This window comes from Nelumbo nucifera, chromosome 8, assembly GCF_055504915.1.
Source record: "Nelumbo nucifera cultivar China Antique chromosome 8, China Antique-T2T, whole genome shotgun sequence".
In the NCBI taxonomy this organism is placed as follows: domain Eukaryota; kingdom Viridiplantae; phylum Streptophyta; class Magnoliopsida; order Proteales; family Nelumbonaceae; genus Nelumbo; species Nelumbo nucifera.
This window is the reverse complement of record NC_142656.1, coordinates 53229523-53249169: the sequence shown is the minus strand read 5'-3', so window position 1 is coordinate 53249169 and position 19647 is coordinate 53229523. Positions and strand designations below refer to the sequence as shown.

Below are 19647 nucleotides of genomic sequence, written 5' to 3'. Positions count from 1 at the left end.
TATATATAAAAAGTTTGTTTCTTTATTTGTTGGTTTTCTCTCAAACAAAGAGGAAATATATACCAAAATTTTCAAAGGAAAATTCTGTAGAAAAATGATACTCCATTTAGTCTATTCATTTGTATTTCTGAATCAGAATCAAAAGGTTTTCTCTGCCCCTAGCAGAGATGTTATTAAGGGAATATCTACGAGATTTCCTGAATGGGGATTACCCCAAATAACCAAAAAAAAACAATTATTAGTCTAATTGGGTGAATTATGTTATGTGAGAAATTATACTAAAAAAAATTCCACTAACAAAACTTAATACCAATTTGGGTCATTTGTCTTTTTCTTCATTGAGTTAGTTGTTTCCAAAACTATTCAAAGGAATAAGTCTATTGAGTCTACATTGCGAGTCTTGTGAGTTCTCAAAACATTGTAAGAATACTTATCCTGCAAGCAATAAAAGATATACTATTCATTTTAATATTGTTCACTCTGATGTGTGGGGGCCTTACAATTTACCTTGTATGGGTGGCTATAAATATTTTATCTTGCTTATTGGTAACTTTTCACGATATTCCTGGATCTACCTAATGCACTCTCGTACTAAAGTGCCTAAACTTGTGCAATAGTATACCCGCATCAAAATATTCTAATCAGACAATGCTAAGGATTATTTTGAGAATGATCTTACCTCCTACCTTGAAAATTTTGGGGTTGTTCATTAAAGTTCTTGTGCTCGTACTCCATAGAAAAATGGGGTTGTTTAACAGTCACTTATCTTATTAACCGTATGCCTTCCCGAGTCTTAGGGTTGAAGTCTCCTTTTGGTGTCTTCTTTCCTAGTGTTGAGGTTTTCTCCATTCCTTTATGTGTCTTTGGTTGCACTTGCTATGTCCACATTCCTAGTTCCAAGAGCCAAGAGACATAAGTTTGAATCCAAGGCTCAAAAGTGCATCTTCCCTGGTTATATCCCCACATAGAAAGGGTATTATTGTTTTGATCCCGTTAATGGAGTCCGGTTTGTTTCCATGGATGTCACCTTTGCAAAGTCAGTTCCCTTTTATAGTTATCCTACTGAGGGGGAGAGTCCTCCTGAATTGTTTTCTTCATCCCTTCATTTTCCAACTCCTATTGAGTCTTCTGTTGAGCCCTCCATATTTACTTCCATTCCTGTGGAGGGCTCCTCTCCTTTAAGGTCTCTTATTCCTGCTCCTCCCCCTCCTCCTACTAGTTCTCCTATTTTTACCACTCATCCTATTCTCTAGAGGTGGTACCAGCAGCAAAGACTAAAACAGACATAGGTTGTTCCCACATCTCCAATTGAGTCTCAAGTGCTTCCAATCATTGAAGAGAGGGGACAAGTCTGATATCTCCACCTCCACCACCCTCTTTTCTAGACCTTAACCTTTCCATTGCTGTGAAAAAGGGTAAGTAAAAATGTATAGCTCATTGTATTTCCAAAAATCTTTCTTACAACTTCTTGTCCCCATCCTACTATTCCTTTCTAGCCTCTATTTCCTCTCAACCCATCCCAAAGTTAGTGACTGAAGCCTGGGCCAAACAAGAGTGGAGGAATGTTATGAGGATTAAAATAGAAGCACTTTATAGAAATAATACCTAGGACATTGTTAACTTGCCAATTAGAAAGGAACCTGTTGGGTGCAAGTGGGTTTACACTATAAGTGTCATGCTGGTGGATCGATAGAGAGGTACAAGGCACGTTGTTGCAAAGGGATATACCTAGGTGTATGGGATAGATTACACTGAGACCTCTTTAGATGTTAAAATGACTTATGTGAGAGTTCTTTTATCTTCAGCAGTGAACTATGATTGGCCCCTTTATCAGTTTGATGTTAAGAACGCATTCTTAAATGGTGATCTCACTGAAGAAGTATATATGACTCTTCCCCTGGTATGTATGGTAAGGAGATGCAAGGCAAGGTGTACAAATTGAAGAAGTCACTTCATGGCTTGAAATATGTTAGTGTCGAGTATGTCGGGGTATTTCTGCCTTTATGCTTATGTTGAGGTTTCTGATGTGTAAGTTTATGATAAAACTAGTGTCCCTAACTTAAGTAGGGGCACATGTGTCTTTTCCATTAATGTTAGTAATATAAAACACATCTGGCTGAATGGGAGATGTAATTTTTTCTCTCATTCAAACCAGACTTTTATTCTCCCTTCTCTCTCTCTTTCTTCCTCCTTTCTTCTTCTCTCTTCTTGACTGTTATCAGACTAACAGAACTTAAAGGCAAGCCGAATCATAATATGGTATCAGAGCTGGACTAAGCAACTCGGATCTGCCTAGATTTCTGTTTTCTGCGCAACCAGCCTAGGGTTTTCTCTTGATTTCTTTGTCATTAGTTGGAGATAAGGGAAAGGGCTGAAAAGGAGTGGTCGCCCTCTTCCCTTGGAGGTTTCTATGCCTCCAGTTGTGTTGTTTGTGGTTGGTTGCTGTAGTTTTTAAGAAGCCCTCCCTAATCGATGAAGAGAAGAGGGCTGATTCGTGTGGTGCAGTGGGTGTCTTGTGTGGTCCGATTTTCAAGTGATTAGGTAAGAGATTTCCATGCAATTTTTTTTTTGTTGTGAATCAAATAATAAGTATGTTTCAGATTGTATGGTGGGATTTCAGACTGTAGTGCGCTAGGGTTTATGCTGTTTTTAGTGTGATTCAAAGGGGGAGTGGTCCTCATACAGTGTGGTCGAGTTTTCAGGTAGTCATGGGGTAGGGTTTGTGGTGTAAAGAGTGCAATTTTCAGCAATAACAAGTGTTGAAACCAGTGTGATCAGTGTGTGGTGTGGTCTAGTGTGCAGTGTGCCGAATTCAGCAATAACAGAATTCAACAATGGAAGACAGCAGTGATAACAAGTCTAATGTGCTAGTTCCTACTGACTACCTGAATATTCAAATGGCTTCCATTAAACTAAATGGAGAAAATTATGTGCCTTTAAATCTGTAGAAATTTTTCTTAAGGCAAAGAAGAAGGTGAAACACATAAGGGAAGAAAAACCCTCCACTGTTTCTCATGAGTATGATGATTGGGAACAAGAGGATGCATGGATTATCATGTGGTTATGGAACAATATGGAACCCAAGATTAGTGTAAATTTCATGTTTCTTGACACTGCCAAAGATGTGTGGGACCATGCTAAGGAATACTTTAATCTACAACCAGAGTATATTAGTTGTATTCTGGTCAAGACAATACAACCAGAGTATATCAGTTGTATCAGGAATACTTTAATCTGCAACAGGGCAATCAGAGTCTTGAGGAGTACTATGCTAGTATGAGAAACATTCGTAATGAATTGAATGTTTATTACCCCCTCACTTATGATGTCAAAATTCAGCAACAACAGAGAGAACAGTTTGATGTGACTCGATTTTTGGTGGGGCAGAAATCTGAGTATAAACCAGTGTGGGCACAGATACTAGGAGGGTCAGTTCTCCCTTCCTTAGAAGAGGTGTTTGCTCGACTTCGGAGAATTTCCATTGGATTTACTGAGAACTCTAGTGTTTCCGATAAATCAACCTTTGCAGTATCGAGGGGCCATGGTGTTAGAGGTGGAGCTCGAGGAGCTCAATCTGGCCATAGTGGTAGCAGTGGACCGATATATGGCCAGAGTGGTGGTGGTGGTCATAGTAGAGGTAGAGATTCAGGGGGAGCCCGTGGAAGAGGACGTAGTTCGGGTCTGAGAAGGTGTACTCACTGTGGTATGGATGGACATACCATTAATTATTGCTATGACTTGCATGGTCCACCCTCAACTTGGGCCAGTCATGCCATGACTAGTGACAACAACTTCAGACAAGAAAGTCGTTCAGCTAATCAAATGCTTTCTACATCCATAGATGTTCCCGGGAAGGAGATGATGAGGGTTCCCCATGATGAGTATGAGATGTTTGTCCAGGCCACATCTCAGTAGAACACGACTACTCTCGCACAATCAGGTATGGCTTGTCTAGCATCCACACCTAATCCCTGTATTATTAACTTTGGAGCCTACGATCACATGACTAGAACTCCAAGTGTGTTTTCCTCCCTCTCTCATTGTTCAACATCACAATCTGTTACCCTTTCTAATGACTCCGCATCCTTCATTTGTGGTGTTGGCAATGTTAACTTGACCCCCTTACCTCTATTACTTTTTACCCTTCTTCATGTGTTTTTCAGGATCTCAAGACAGGGATGAAGATTGGTGGAGGGCATGAAGCTGGTAGATTGTATTATCTTGACGGTGGTGGAAGAACATCAATAGCTCTCCAGTCATCTCTCTCTCCTCTCCAGTGGCACCGTCGATTTGGTCATCGTTCACTAAAAGTTTTGAAGTCCTTGGTTCCTTCGTTGAGTCAACTTTTTGTTTTGGATTGTGTCATGTCAGTTGGGGAAACATCATCGTGTTCCCTTTAGTCCTAGGGTTGATAACCGTTTGTCAAGTCCTTTTTCTTTGGTTCATTCAGATGTTTGGGGTCCTTATAAAGTGATGTCATACAATGGATATAAATATTTTGTCATTTTTGTTCATGATTATTCAAGGATGACGTGGATCTATTTAATGAAAGAAAGGAATGAATTTTTTACCATTTTCCAAAAATTTTACGCTGAGGTTCATAACCAATTTGGTGTTCACATTAAAATTTTCCGTTCCGATAATGGCCGTGAATATTTCTCTTCATCATTTCAAGAATACTTGGACCAACATGGCATTATACATCAGACTTCATGTACCTACACCCCACAACAAAATGGGGTGGTTGAAAGAAAGAATCGTCATCTTTTGGAAACAGCTTGGTCTCTCATGCATCACATGAATGTTCCCAAACCCTTTTGGAGTGATGCGGTGCTTAATTCTTGCTTCTTGATTAATCGGATGCCCACGTCTATCCTTGTTGGTCATTCCCCATTCACTACTTTATTTCCTACCTTGCCTCTGTTTCCTCTTTCTCCTCGGGTTTTTGGGTGTTCTGCTTCGTGCATAATCTGGGTCCCGAGAGGGACAAGTTAGATGCACAATCCATTAAGTGCATCTTCCTTGGTTATTCCCGGACTCAGAAAGGGTATAAGTGCTATCATCCTAGTTCTCGACATTCCTTTGTGTGTGTTGATGTTACCTTCTTTAAGTCTACTCCATTTTTCTTGGGGTCCGGTGATGTTTCTTCCTCCTCTTCCTCTTCCAGTTGCGGATTTTGTTTCTCTTGTTCCAGCTATGACCAAAGTCCTTGCCTTCGATGCCACCACCTGTTGAACGGCCACCTATCCGTCAAATGTATACACATCGCCCACATGTACCAGCTGCTCCTCCTCCAACTCCATCAACGTCGACAGATCCGGCAATTGTCCCCACACCAGCCCCAACCCCTGTATCTGATCTTGATCTTCCCATTGCCTTGCGGAAAGGTAAATGCACGTGTACCCTTCATCCAATTTCTAATTATGTTTCACTTACTCACCTTTCCGCTTCCCATCGCCAGTTTATCTCTTTGTTATCCTCTGTTGTTGACCCTAAGGATGTCCAGGAAGCCCTTGCCTTTCTAGGATGGCACCGTGCAATGGAAAAATAACTCTCCGCTCTAACTCATAATCATACCTAGGACCTCACCACTCTTCCTCCTGAGAAGCAGGCTATTGGTTGTAAGTGGGTTTATACTGTTAAGTACTTACCTGATGGTAATGTAGAGCGGCTGAAAGCGAGACTGGTTGCAAAAGGGTACTCCCAAACCTATGGTATTGACTACACTAAGACCTTCTCCCCGGTTGCTAAGATAGGTTTGATTCATGTTGTGATCTCTCTTGCTGCTATGTATGATTGGCCCCTCTATCAGCTTGACATCAAGAATGCTTTCTTGCATGGTGATTTGCTCGAGGAGGTCTATATGGAGCAACCACTTGGGTTTGTTGCTCAGGGGGAGGATGGTAAGGTATGCAGACTAAAGAAAGCCATTTATGGGCCTAAACAGTCTCCTCGAGCACAGTTTGGTAGGTTTAGTGAGGTGGTAGGTATGAAACAATGCCAAGTTGACCATTCAGTCTTCAACCATGACTCTCAGGTAGGAAAAATCCTATTGGTGGTGTATGTAGATGATATTGTTATTACCGGGGATGATAAAATGGGCATTGAGAGGTTGAAGACTTTTCTGCAGGAACATTTTCAAACAAAGGACCTTGGTAAATTGAAATATTTCTTGGGGATAGAAGTAGCAAGATCTAAGCATGGTATTAACTTGTGTCAGAGGAAATATGTTCTTGATTTGCTAGAAGAAACATGTTTGTTAGGTGCTAAACCAGCTGAAACACCTATGGAAACAAACACTAAGTTGAGTAGTGATCGGGGTGAAGTGTTTGAAGGCCCTGGAAAATACCGGCGACTTGTAGGTAAATTGAACTACCTAACCATTACTTGACCAGATATTTCATTTGCGGTTAGTGTGGTAAGTCAGTTCATGCAGAAACCTCTGGTTCCTCATTGGGATGCGGTTCTAAGAATTGTGAGGTATTTAAAGGGGGCTCCTGGTCATGGTTTGATATACAAAAGTGGTAGAAAACTTGAAACAGAAGGATATACTGATGTTGATTGGGCCGGTTGTATGTCTGATAGGAGATCTACCACAGGCTATTGCACTTTTCTTGGGGGTAATCTAGTGACATGGAAAAGTAAGAAGCAGACAGTTGTAGCGAGAAGTAGTGCGGAGGCAGAATATAGAGCTATGGCACATACTACTTGTGAATTAGTGTGGCTAAGGAACCTTCTACAGGAGATGTGATACAATGTTAACACTTCAATGAAGCTCTATTGTGACAATCAGGCTGTAGTTCATATTTCTTCTAATTTAGTGTTTCATGAAAGAACCAAGCACATAGAGGTTGACTATCACTTTGTAAGAGAGAAGGTGTTGAGTGGAGTGATAGACACTACATATGTTAACACTGGGAACCAGTGGGCAGACTTATTTACTAAAGGGTTGAGTCGGGGAAGAGTGGACTACATATGTAACAAGCTGGGATTATATGATATATACTCACCAGCTTGAGGGGGAGTGTTAGTGTCGAGTATATAGGGGTATTTCTGTCTTTATACTTATGTTGAGGTTGTTAATGTGTAAGTTTACGTTAGAACTAGTGTCCCTAACTTAAGTAGGGGCACATGTGTCTTTTCCATTAATGTTAATAATATAAAACACATCTGGCCGAATGGGAGATGTAATTTTTTCTCTCATTCGAACCAGACTTTTCTTCTCCACTTTTCTTCTCCTTTCTCTCTCTCTTTCTTCCTCCTTTCTTCTTCTCTCTTCTTGATTGTTATCAGACTAACAAAACTTAAAGGCAGGTCGAATCATAATAAAATAATCTCCATGTGCTTGGTTTGACAGGTTTAGGGCTGGCTCTTGTTCAGTTTGGATACACTCAAGCTCAATTAGATCATACCCTCTTTGTTAAGAGGAGAAATAATCTGGTCACATTTCTCATTGTTTATGTGGATGATATTGTTGTTACTTGCAATGATACATAACAAGGTAATGCTCTCAAAAAGCTCCTTAATTCTAAATTTGAGATCAAAGACATGGGGGAGTTGTGGTGTTTTATGGGCATTGAGGTTGCTAAATCCAAAGAAGGTATCTTCATTTCTCAGCGGAAGTATGTATTGGATCTTCTCGTTGAGACTAGAAAACTTTGTGCTAAACTTGCCTCCACCCCTATTGATGTGAATTATAAACTCTTAGTTGATGATGGAGAACTTTTTACTTGATAGGAGAGTGTTTCAGATATTGTTGGGAAAACTTCTTTACCTATATATGACTCGTCCAGACATTTCATATGTGAGTGCAACCAACCAATTCATGCATGCCCACAAAAACACACATATGGCTACTGCAGAAAGGGTACTATGCTAAGCATGGTCATATGAAGGTAGAAGCATATACAAATACTAATTGGGCAAGTAATATAGATGACAGTAGGTCCACATCAGGCTATTATGCTATGGTAGCTCGGAATATTGTTTCTTGGAGAAGTAAAAAGCAACCAGTGGTTGCTAGATCTTTAGCTGAAGGAGTGTATAGGGCTATGGACCATAGAATTTCTGAGTTTTTATGGCTTAGATTTCTCCTTGATGAGATGGGTATCTCGTGTTATATTGTGATAACCAAGCTGTTATTAACATTGCTCACAACCTAGTTCAGCATGGTAGAAGTAAGCACATTGAAGTAGACAAACACTTTATACAAGAGAGGCTGTCTTCCGGGAAGGTATGCCTTTCTTTCATTGTATCGGAAGTGCAACTATCTGACTAAGGGAGTTTCAAAAGCAAAGTTGCAACAATATGTAAGCAAACTGGACATGATTGACATCTATGCTCAACTTGAGGAGGAGTGTAGTGAGAACAGGCCGAATGGACCTTAGTTCCTTTATTTTATTCAAGTCATGTTTTGCTTATGTTCTTTGAGTTATGGGTAACCATGTGAATTCTAATAGTCAATGTGTCAACGCTCCAATGAAACTTGAGTTCTTGGTATGCTTCATACGAAGGTAACATTGCAAGTAACCAATGGACTAATTTGAACAAGGACCTATGTGGAGAAGGTTATTTTGATATGCTTCCAAGTTCTTATCTTATAACATGCTCACTCAATTAACAAAAATAAATAAAAACAAAGAAATGCTGACACTGATGAGGATAAGAGAGATGGGAAGAGAATAAGAAGACTAAATTAATAGTAAGTATACCTTCAAGTGATCAAGTTTCTCCACCACACCAATGTATGTGCCTGGAAATCTAGACTTACTTGAATCATGCATTGTGAAGCCACGAACATGCATTTCGTAGATTATAAGATCTCTTTGAGGATGTTTCAAAGGTAAATCTCCTTCCCAATCAAACTAAAAACATCAAATATAAGTTGTGGCATACTTTAGATCAAAAGTCAGATAACCAAGGACCAGTGTAGAAAATCATGAGGCTTCTATATGTAACATGTAGAGTCAAGGTTTTATCTCCAAATGTTATTGTGCTAAGCAGGAGTTAGACAAAAAAAAAATATGCATCATTACATCTTGAACTACAAAATCCATGAATAAGAAATTACATAGTGTTTCCAATCAAGAGAACAGCATGCAAATTAAATATTTTTATCCATAACAAAATTATTAATTAAATTTAAGCATAAAAAGAGAATGACTAGAGTAAATTGATAGAAAAAAAAGGTCTTATATTGATAGAAAAAAAGGAAAATAAAATAAAATGAGAGAAAATAATATATACAAGTATACAACCACCAATGAATCCAACTCTTCCCTGTCCCCACTCTGCCACAAGAGCAATCCTGCTCATATCCCTAAAAGTTTTATTAGCTAAAACCCAATCCAAGTAAATTGGGTGTACTAGTCTCATTATAACTTCATAACAGATAAGTTGTTCATTCTCAACCAAATACATTTTAAATTTATGTCATACATCCCATGTTTATCCCTTATCTATTTCTTTTTTTTTTTTTTTGAGCACTATTTATTTACTAGATTTATTTTTGGAAAAAGGAAAAGGTAGAATTTCTATAGCTTTTAGTCTCTTTGTATACAAAACGCCATCCCAGACAACCATCCATCTCTTTACTCTAATCAAACAAAATCTTCTGCCATGAAGTCTGAAGGACAATGCAGTTGATAATCATCTTTTTATGAGTAATTGATGAAACAGGGAGAGAAGAAGAAAACAAGTAGAGAGGAAAGATATTGGGAGGGAAAACTCTTTGGTATTATTTCATTCATCTTGAGGTCTATTTATACATATCTCATTGAGACCCACCGCCTAGTACTGGGATTGCTTACAAGGCCCTCTTGTATACACATATTTGATGGACCCTTATTCGTATTATAATTACCAACACCCCTATCAGTAATCAAACCATTGTCTTAAGATGCTCAAAAGGAATAAGTAAATACTGTTTTACAATACAAAATTGTCTTTTAGTGCTTTCTTCTAAACCCACTTGACGTGCATAAGCAATTGAAAAGATAATGAGGAATAATTGTATAGATTAGACAACAATTTTCAACAATTATGTAATCCATTTGACCAGAGAAAGAGAATAAATTAAGAACCACAAGTAATGTGTCTTGATCAGACCACCAGACTGAAAATAGCCCCTTACCTAGCAATGCCAACTGGTTGGACCATTAAAGGGTAGGACTGTAGGAGGAGAACCGGTAATCTCTAGCATAAGTTGTTGGTTAGTGTAGAGAACACTGATGTGGGCCCCACTGCAGTGGTCCCCACTGTGTTCGTAGGACAGCATGTGTAGTTATTTGTTCCAGTTATAGTAGTGTCAGTTTGAGTCAGTTTGTTAATTCAGTTGTTATTTATTTCAGCTTTTATTTACTTTATTTATTATGTAAGTACTAAGGGCAGATGTGTCCTTTCCATTATGTACTAAACATAACCTATAAATAATAAGAAAGTGGCGGCGGCAGATCAGTAAGAATCCGTCCCTCCTTTCAACCACTTGTGTTCTCCTGTTTCTCTTCTATTCTCTCTCCTTTTCTCTCACTTTTCTTCTGTTTTGTAAACCTAAAACCTATTAGGATTCAAGACTTACAGTCTTGATCTTCTACTGTTAGTACCCCAATTCTCAAATACTGTACTAATACTCGATATGTCCTATCCATTTACCAATGTTGATATATTCTGATAGTTATTTTTCTGTTTATCACTGTTTATCATTCAAGTGGCTCTGGTTTAAGTCTTCCAAATCATTTTTTGCTGAAATACATACACATTGGTTCGATACAGATATAAATAAGCAAAAAGTACACAAATGGTGTCTAGGCTTAATGGTAACACAATACTCTTTGTAAATAGCAGGTCAGGTTTCAATTCTTTTCATTGTCATTTTGTGACTTATTATGAAGCAACGACCCAGGGTAGATTGTTTGAGAACTGGCTAATAGTTTTTGAAGTTTGCCTGGTTTAATAGCAATTTGGATGGTTTTCAAAAAACTAAGAACCGGCATTCTGAAACCAGAAATCCCACAACTCTGGAGTCTGATGGTTCAACCCTCTGGTCCAGTATGAATCTGACAACACTGCAATTAACAATTGCAGCCATGAAAATCTTGCTTCACCTCCACTCACCACATCAACCTTAGAAGCTTCATTAGCCATGGTTGACTGATTCCAACAGGGCTGACCAAACAGGGGAGACAAGCTTTTATTTTCTCTTTGTTTTTCTAATAAAACAAAAAATACTAAAAATCTAAGACAGGAGGGCCTATTGTAATTTCAGCACTACCTCTATCTTAGATAAATGGAAATAATACCCAAATATAATATCTGAGCACCTTCTAATTTCAATCCAAACTCCATTTTAAAGTCTAGTACCACTTAAGTGAGACTGAAATATACCCAAGCAAGCAATGTGAGGCTTCTAGACCACTTGAGGAAACAAAATAAGAAACACCATCCTATACTTTTCCAAAACATACGGGCATGATATACAGACCAACAGTCTCAGGTAGAGACCAATGTCAAGGCATTTTTGTACCAGTTGGATCTCAAAGCAAATTTCAAAAACTTGAATGCCACATTTGGATCAGGGTGAAACTGGAAGCAGAGATGGATGTATCAGAACCAACTCTGGATGTTCCCAGATTCAGCTATTGGTTCAAATTTTCTACCCAAGAAGAAATCCCAAACAGGTCTGCATGTGTATTTTCTGGGGAAGGGACTTATTTGAATTTCTACCAGCAACCTTAGGACATCCTAAAACTAGACTAAACCAAAAGCCACTTTGCACTATCTGGAGTTGACCAAATAACCCCTTTTTCACAAGCTCTATTTTCAGGTTTACAGGCTTTTCCTCAGCCTTTACACCATTGTCCTTTTCACACCCCAGACTTCCAAAATGGAAATCATCAGCAGCATCTAAGCCTTATCCAAACTATATGGGGTTGGCTACATGAACCTGTTTCGCCATTCTGTTAAATCACTCCTTACAAGTGCCAAAGATGGTCATTATGAGCTCTTAAATCGTACTACTTCAACCCAGCTCTTAAACATTGTTAAATCACTCCTTACAAGTGCCGTAGATGGTCTTCTATGCACATGACCAAACCATCTTAGTCTACTTTCTCTCATTTTATCTTATTGGAGCTACTCCAAGGTTCCTTCTAAAAGATTGAAATCATTACTATCTAAAAGGTTGTGCTAAACCAACAGCACTGAATGGTTTTTTATGCCAATTATGGGCATACTCTTTGTGTTTCGAAAACTCTAACCCCCCCACCCAAAAAAAAAAAAAAACAAAAACTGCAAGTGTGGAGAACAACAGATTACTGTACTCATATAATATCAATGACACCCTATCCAATTTAGATGTGTATACCACTGAACCAGTGAAAGAGCATGGCATAGTTAAAGGAAGAACATATCAATGGTGAGAGTAATTTGAACAACCAAAAGACCTCCAAATTTGAGAAATCTATCATGTTCGGCCAATAGATCCTTCAATTATTAAGAATCAATAATGCCGTTTCACCAATAAAATTTTATGGTGTTTCCTTCTATGTTCTCTAGCAGTCTTTTAGATATCCAGAGAACACACTAGTTCATGTAACCACTGTTACCTACATTACCTAGATACAGCCAACAATGTTGCTGGACAGAACATTGGATATGGAATTCAATCAATTCACACTAAAAGTTAAAGTATCCAACATGCAGTATCCCTGTACACAGGGGCGGAGCCAGGGGTGACCCAGGGGAGCCATGACCCCCCCCCCCCCCCCACATGGTCCAGAAATCCCCTACTATTAATACAATTTTTCATGTAAATTCCCCCCTCCCCCATTCCCCAACCCAATGGTTGCCCCCCCCCCCCCCAAATCTACCTTAGGTTTTGGCCCCGCTCATGAAAATTTCATGGCCACCCCTGCCTGTACAGATATCCAGATATAATAGGTTGTCACCAGGGCACCTTTAAACCAAAGGGTTAACACATACTGGAAATTTGGATATCCTGCTAACACTTGGCACTTAGCAATATGCATCTTGTAGCATCTAAGTGACACTCCAAGCTGATGTTAAAATACAACCTTAATTATTTTAAACAAAATATAATGGACACATCCAATTATCCTGCCAACCTTGCAGTTTACCAAAAATATTATTATCTATTGCCATGTGTTTATGCCATCATTTTTGGAGATTTATGTATCAGATGGCTATGGACACCAGAATACTTGACACCCATGCCATGAGCAGGTTACACTGCAAATAACATATTTCAAGTTTCAACAGAGAATATTCCCGTAAAACACTGGTCAAGCTAAAAAGCATCATGATAAGGAGAATTGACACTTGCCGATGAATAAATAAATGCAATTGAAATAAATACCAAATTAAAGATAAGCCTGTTCATGTTACAACAAATCTCTACATAAAAACAATGCTAATGGATCCCTTGCATTTGTTTGACAATGAAATGCAAAAAGGAAAAGATCATTATGCCCAACGATAAAATATTTAGAAATATATACAATTTGAAACATCTAAAGCAAAACAGAAATGTTTATCTTCATCTAACCTCAAAATAGAATAGAAAACAAGCATGGGAAAATGAAAACTGCAAATATAGATTCAAAAAATAAAGTCAGACAACTGAGAACTTCTAATTCCATTAAGTACCTCATTATCTGAAGAAGGTATAATGCCAGCCATTTGAGGCCAGCAACTGCCCTCAGGACCCAAGGCACCATATTCTCCTCTGCTGATAACTGCCTAAATGAATAAAAAAGGATAGTTAATCAGTGTAGCTCATAAGCCTACTACTTCAAAAGCTCAAGGAAAGGAATAAATTAAATAATGGAAATTGATATGCCATACTCAAGGTTATTGCTATAAGGGAAATAAGTGCATCCTCAACAAACATCTTTCCTGCATCTTGGCTTAGAGGAGAGTGCCAACGTTTTATGTTGATAGACTGAATGGCATTAATATGTGCCTCATTGTTGCTTTTCTTTTTTGTGTCATTTTGCTTTACTTATCACTGGGTTATTCTCTTCTTTGTTATTGGTCCAATGGGCCTCGCTTAGCTGCTTATAAACATTGTTATTGCTGCCGCCTATCTAGGGACATTATTGTAATTCTCTGATCAGTTATAGCAGTTAATATAAAAGTTAGTGTGGCCTCACATTCTTTCTGATAATTAACAGGACTTAATTTCATTAACATAAACAGAGAAGTATGTAGAATGAAGATCCCAATGGTGAGGTAGATTTAAATACTTCTCAATACAAATATTTCAATTCAGCGCAGTAGGAATCTGCTGAATCCAAAATCTGCAAAGAAAAGAAGAGTTTCTTGTGGAAGAAAAGAGAGAAGAGAAGTTGAGAAAGAAAGAAGGAGCAAATCAGATCTGGCCGCCTTCTCCCATTGGTATTTATACTTTAATTAAAAATTAAGTACAATGAAAAATATGCCCTTATAGGGCAGCTAACACATAAAGCTGCACAAAAAACTTAAAAACATCACTCCAAAGGGTCCCAACACGAGTGTTGTGGTCTCCACTCACTATCTAAACAAACAATAAACAAAAACAACTAACAAATCTGCATAAAATCCTCAACACTGCCCCTCAAGTTGGAAGAAATGTCACACATTCTCAACTTGCATAGGTCATGTTCAAGTTTGTTCTTTGCAACCCCTTTGGTGAAGACATCAGCTAACCGTAACTCAGTGGAAACATAAGGCAAGCAGACTTCTCTAGCTCTCACCCTTTCTCTTATGAAGTGTCAACCTCAATGTGCTTTGTCCTATCATACTGAACTGGATTGTGGGCAATATTGATTGTAGCTTGGTTGTCACAATATGGCATCTATCTCAATCTCACTCCGCAAGGATCTAACCCAGAGTAATTCTGAAACACCATGGGCCATAGATCTCTATATTCAACTTCTACACTTGACCTAGCCACCACTAATTGTTTTCTACTCTTCCATGAAACCAAATTTCCTCCCACAAAGGTGCATACCCCTGATGTGGGTCTTCTATTATCTAGACAACCTGCCCAATTTGCACCTGCATAGGACACCAGTTTCAAATTCCCATGATCTGAGAATAGAATTCCTCTACCCAAATGCTTCTTCAAGTATGCAAGTATCATATCAATGGCTTCCCTATGTTGAACTCGAGGAGCATGCATATGCCAACTCACAACACTAATAGCATAGGAAATGTGTAGGCATGTCATACATAAATATAGTAGTCAGCCTACCATCCTCTGATATCTCCCAACACCCTTATCAAACTCATCGTCCAAAGCATTAATCATGTGGTTCGGGTCAATAAGAGTATCAACTGGTTTAACTCCTACCTTCCTAGTTTCCTATAGTACATACACAATCAATGCCCCCCAAACCTGTCAACCATGCCCAAGGTGACTATTTCAAACCGTATAATAACTTTTTTAGCCTACAAGCTTTTCCCTCACCAACATTCTCATAGAAACTGGCTAGAAGGTCCATATATACCTCCACTTGCAAATCACCATTAGGAAATGCATTTTTTAAAATCAAGCTAGAAAAGCGGCCATGAATAAGTAGCTACTAGAGACAAGAGTTTCCAAACTAAACTCATCTTAGCTACTGGTGCAAAGGTCTCCAGATAATCTATACCATAGATTTGTGTATACCCTTTTGTAACCAACCTTGCCTTGTACCTCTCTATGCTGCCATCTACCCTTACTTCACAATGAACACCCATCTACATCCAACTGTATCCTTTTCTACTAAAAGATTAACTATCTCCCATGTTTGATTCTTAATCAAAGCCTCAATTTCTTATATGATAGCTATTATCCACTCAGGTTTGGAGAGAGCCTCACTAACATTCCTAGGTATAGACACAAAATCTATGGAAGAAAGGAAGGCATGATAAGGAGGAGGTGATAGGAAATTGTAGGAGAGATGGTGTGAAATGCAATGAGTTGTACACTTTCTCTTCTCTTGCGAAATGCAATGGGAAGATCAAGATCAGTTGTAACATCAGTGTTAGGTACAGAAACATCATCAATGGGATTAGACGCAATAACAAGCTCAAGAGAAATACTTGGAATTGTATCATCCAAACCTAGAATCTCGGACAGACCAATAGAGAGTGGTGTAAGTTCTCCCATTAGAGCATGTGTGGAGTCAACCCTCTTGCGTTGACACTAAAAGAACTGTGAAGTAGGCCGCAGTGGAACTGAAGCTAATGGTGGAGTAACAGGTGGAACTGATGGAGCTTATTGTGGATCTAATGGACTAGATGAAGGAACAGGAAGAGAAACAGACTGTGAGCTCTCTTCCCCAAAACATTCCCCCTGAGGAGTCACCAAAAAAAAATGTAGACTGAAAAAAGGTAACATCCATATTGACAAACTTGTTCCCTGACACTGGATCATAACAACAATATCCCTTCTGGTTTTAAGCATACCGAAGAAAAACACATTTCTTGGCCTTAGGATCCAACTTCCTACGATGAGGACCAAGAATGTGAACAAAATAAACACACCCAAAAACTCTCAAAGGTATATGAAATATCTCCCCATCTAGAAAAAGAAGACCGAATGGCACCTTAAACCCCAGAATGCATAAAAGTACACGGCTAATCAAGTACACAGTTGTGAGAACTACATCTCCCCAAAAACGAACAAGAGCTGAAGCACACACCATAAGACTTCTTGCCACCTCCACAATGTATCTATTTTTCATCTCCGCTACCCCATCCTGCTACAATGTATCAACTACTCCGATGAATCACCCCATGCTCCAAAAAATATGTGGTCAAATTCTTCTCAAAATATTCATTAGCATTGTCTAATCTGAAAATCTTAGTCCTCGCCCCAAAATGTGTGAGAACCATCTCGTAGAACTGTCACACCAAAATAGGTACCTCGTCACGTGATCTCATCAAATATATCCAAGAATACCGAGTGTAACCATCCACAAACAAAAGAAAATAACGGTATCCACCCATGGAAGAAATATTATAAGGTCCCCATACATCAGTGTGAACAATATCAAAAGTAGAAGAACTTATTTTATTACTTGGTTTAATAGAATGTCTACAATGCTTTCCCAATTGACAACTTTCACATTGTAGACTAAATAACTGGATAGAGTCAAAACAACTTTTAAAACAAACATCTCAATGAATTGAAAGAAAGATGACCCAACCGATTTTGCCAAAGCATAATCTAACAAACTAACTCTAACCCACTACTACTGCTACTAACATAGTGGCTCTGATGTCTTGGAATCTAATTTAGAAGGTAGACTCCATTCACCTCACAACCACTCCCAATCATCCTCTTTGACTTCAGATCTTGCACAACACAATTGCCAGGAAGGAAAGTCACTGAACAGTTCAAACTTTTTGTCGGACTACTCACAGAAAGAAAATTAGTATGAAGTCTGGGAACATATAAGACAGAGGTCAAAGTAATGCCATCAGTCATCCTAACTATCCCTTTCCTAGCAATGGGAATATGCGAACCATCTGCTATAGAGACTCTATCTCTATTAGAACACAACTGGTAAGAACTGAAAAGGGTAGACATATTGGTCATGTGCTCAAATGCTCTTAAGTCTATAATCCAAGGAGGTCCCTCCTTACTTGAGGTGGATGCATAATTTACAACCGCATATGAAGTACCTATATGAGCAAAGGAAGTAATATGACTAGCTCCTAGGTTTCCTGCACTTTGTTGCCCACCTAAAGAACTAAAACCATTTGAGTCCTTACTCAGATGTTGTCCATACTTTTCCAACTCAGTTCTGACTGCTACCATTGCAATAGACTCCAAGTCGACTTGGGTAAGAGGACCCGAAGAATCTCTAGTAGTTGCCACATTTAACCAAGTCCTTCTTATCCTCCCTCCTGATCTCACTATTCCCACTATCTCCATTTGGCTTAGGTTTGAATGTACTAATCATAGCCGACTGGTCAACCCTAGACTATCTCAACATGACATTCCTATATCTCTCCTCTCTAGGCACAAAGGCATAAGCTTGTAAAAGAGTTACACTTTCTCTGGAAAGGATGTATTGCCTGGCAATATCAAATTCAGGGTTTAGTCCAACCAAGAACTTAAAGACCCTATTCTTCTCCACCAACTTTTGATATATTATTACATCCTTCGTACTCTCCCAAACAACAATCTTTAAGTGATCTATCTCTCGTCAAAGTGTTTTCAGCATGGACTCTAACTACATTTTGTTTCTTAGAATAGGTCTAAGTTACTCCATCTAAAATCTCCTTAGCAGTATTAGCCCACAAAAAATTTTTACCATTGTGAGGTAACAAAAAATTACATAGCAAGGACACCACCATGTAATTCTCCTGTACCCATCGGGAGGAATTTGTATCAAGTTTCTTTTCCTCCATAGTGATGTACCCCAATTTCCCACGAGCACCAATAGCCATCTTAGCTGATTGTGCCCATTCTAAATAATTTGTACCATCCAATTTTACTGTGGTAATAATCCTAGACTCAAAAAAGTCACTAGTACTTCCTCCACCCAAACCCAGGTCACCGGTGGACTTTTATTTAGCACTCCAACCCTCCATTTCAACTTCAATCAGGTCAAGAACAAGAAAAAATCAGGCAGAAAGCTTCTAAAAACATATAGATCTCACACACAAAGGTAGGACTTTTCGGAGGAAGAAAACCCTACCTAGAGAGAAATCTCTCTCCTCCACTTTCTCCCAACAGAGAGAAAAGTGAATTGATCTATCGAAAGGGCTCTAAAACTACCAGAAACTGAATCGCCCCCTATTGTACCAGAAAAGTCTGATCGCCTAGTATCAAGTCAAAAATGAAGAATCCAACTTGACTAGGACTCACCCCTGCACTCCAGCTCTTCCTCATTTTGATGCCAAAACACAGATCACCCTCTTGGTGACTGGAACCCACCAAAAATCCAAGAACTAGGCAGTTTAAAGTAGATCGATCAGCCATTTATCTCCTCATTCCATTGGCTGATCTAGGACTTCATGAATAAACTCCAAGAAACCCTAGCCTTGCTTTGATACCAAGTAGAAATTTGTTGAATCCAAAATCTGCAAAAGAAATGAAGAGTTACTTGTGGAAGAAGAGAAAGAGAAGAGAAGAAATTGAGAAAGAGAGAGAGCAAATCAGATCTAGCTGCCCTCTCCCACTGGTAACTTATATAGAGCAGCTAACACATAAAATTACATAAAAAACATAAAAAATCACTCCAAAGTGTTCCAACAAGAATGTTGTGGTCCCCACTCACTATCTAAACAAACAATAAACAAAAAGACCTAACAAATCTGCACAAAATCCTTAACAAGCGCAATACAATTGCCCATTATTTGTTCCTTGCTTAGCCAATGCATCAGCCAGACCATTAATAGCCCTTGGTACCCATTGAGTTCTTATTTGTCATTTCCCTTGTTAGCCATTTAATCTTCTTAATGGCATCTCTATGAATCGATTCTACCTTCTCATCCTTCAACCATCCAACCAAGGCTCAAAATATCGATACATCTTGATACAGTGGAAGGAGTGTACCGGTACAATTAGATATGGGACTAAGGCATGGGGGCCCATCTAGTCCAGGGGTGGACAAGCAACGAGGGGCAGCAGAACATGACAGCTAGGTCCAA

General features: G+C 38.8%; 1 protein-coding gene across 1 annotated transcript in view; it reads right to left on the bottom strand.

Annotated features, from left to right (window-relative positions):
* The window catches only part of ISA1 (isoamylase 1), a 124337-nt gene that overhangs the window by 86073 nt on the left and 18617 nt on the right, over positions 1-19647 (bottom strand). Inside the window, exons 3-4 of the mRNA XM_010264992.3 lie at positions 13663-13755; positions 8712-8864 (exon numbers count right to left, since the gene is read on the bottom strand). Of these exons, the coding sequence (XP_010263294.1) occupies positions 8712-8864; positions 13663-13755 (246 nt within the window). The remainder of the gene's footprint in view (positions 1-8711; positions 8865-13662; positions 13756-19647) is intronic.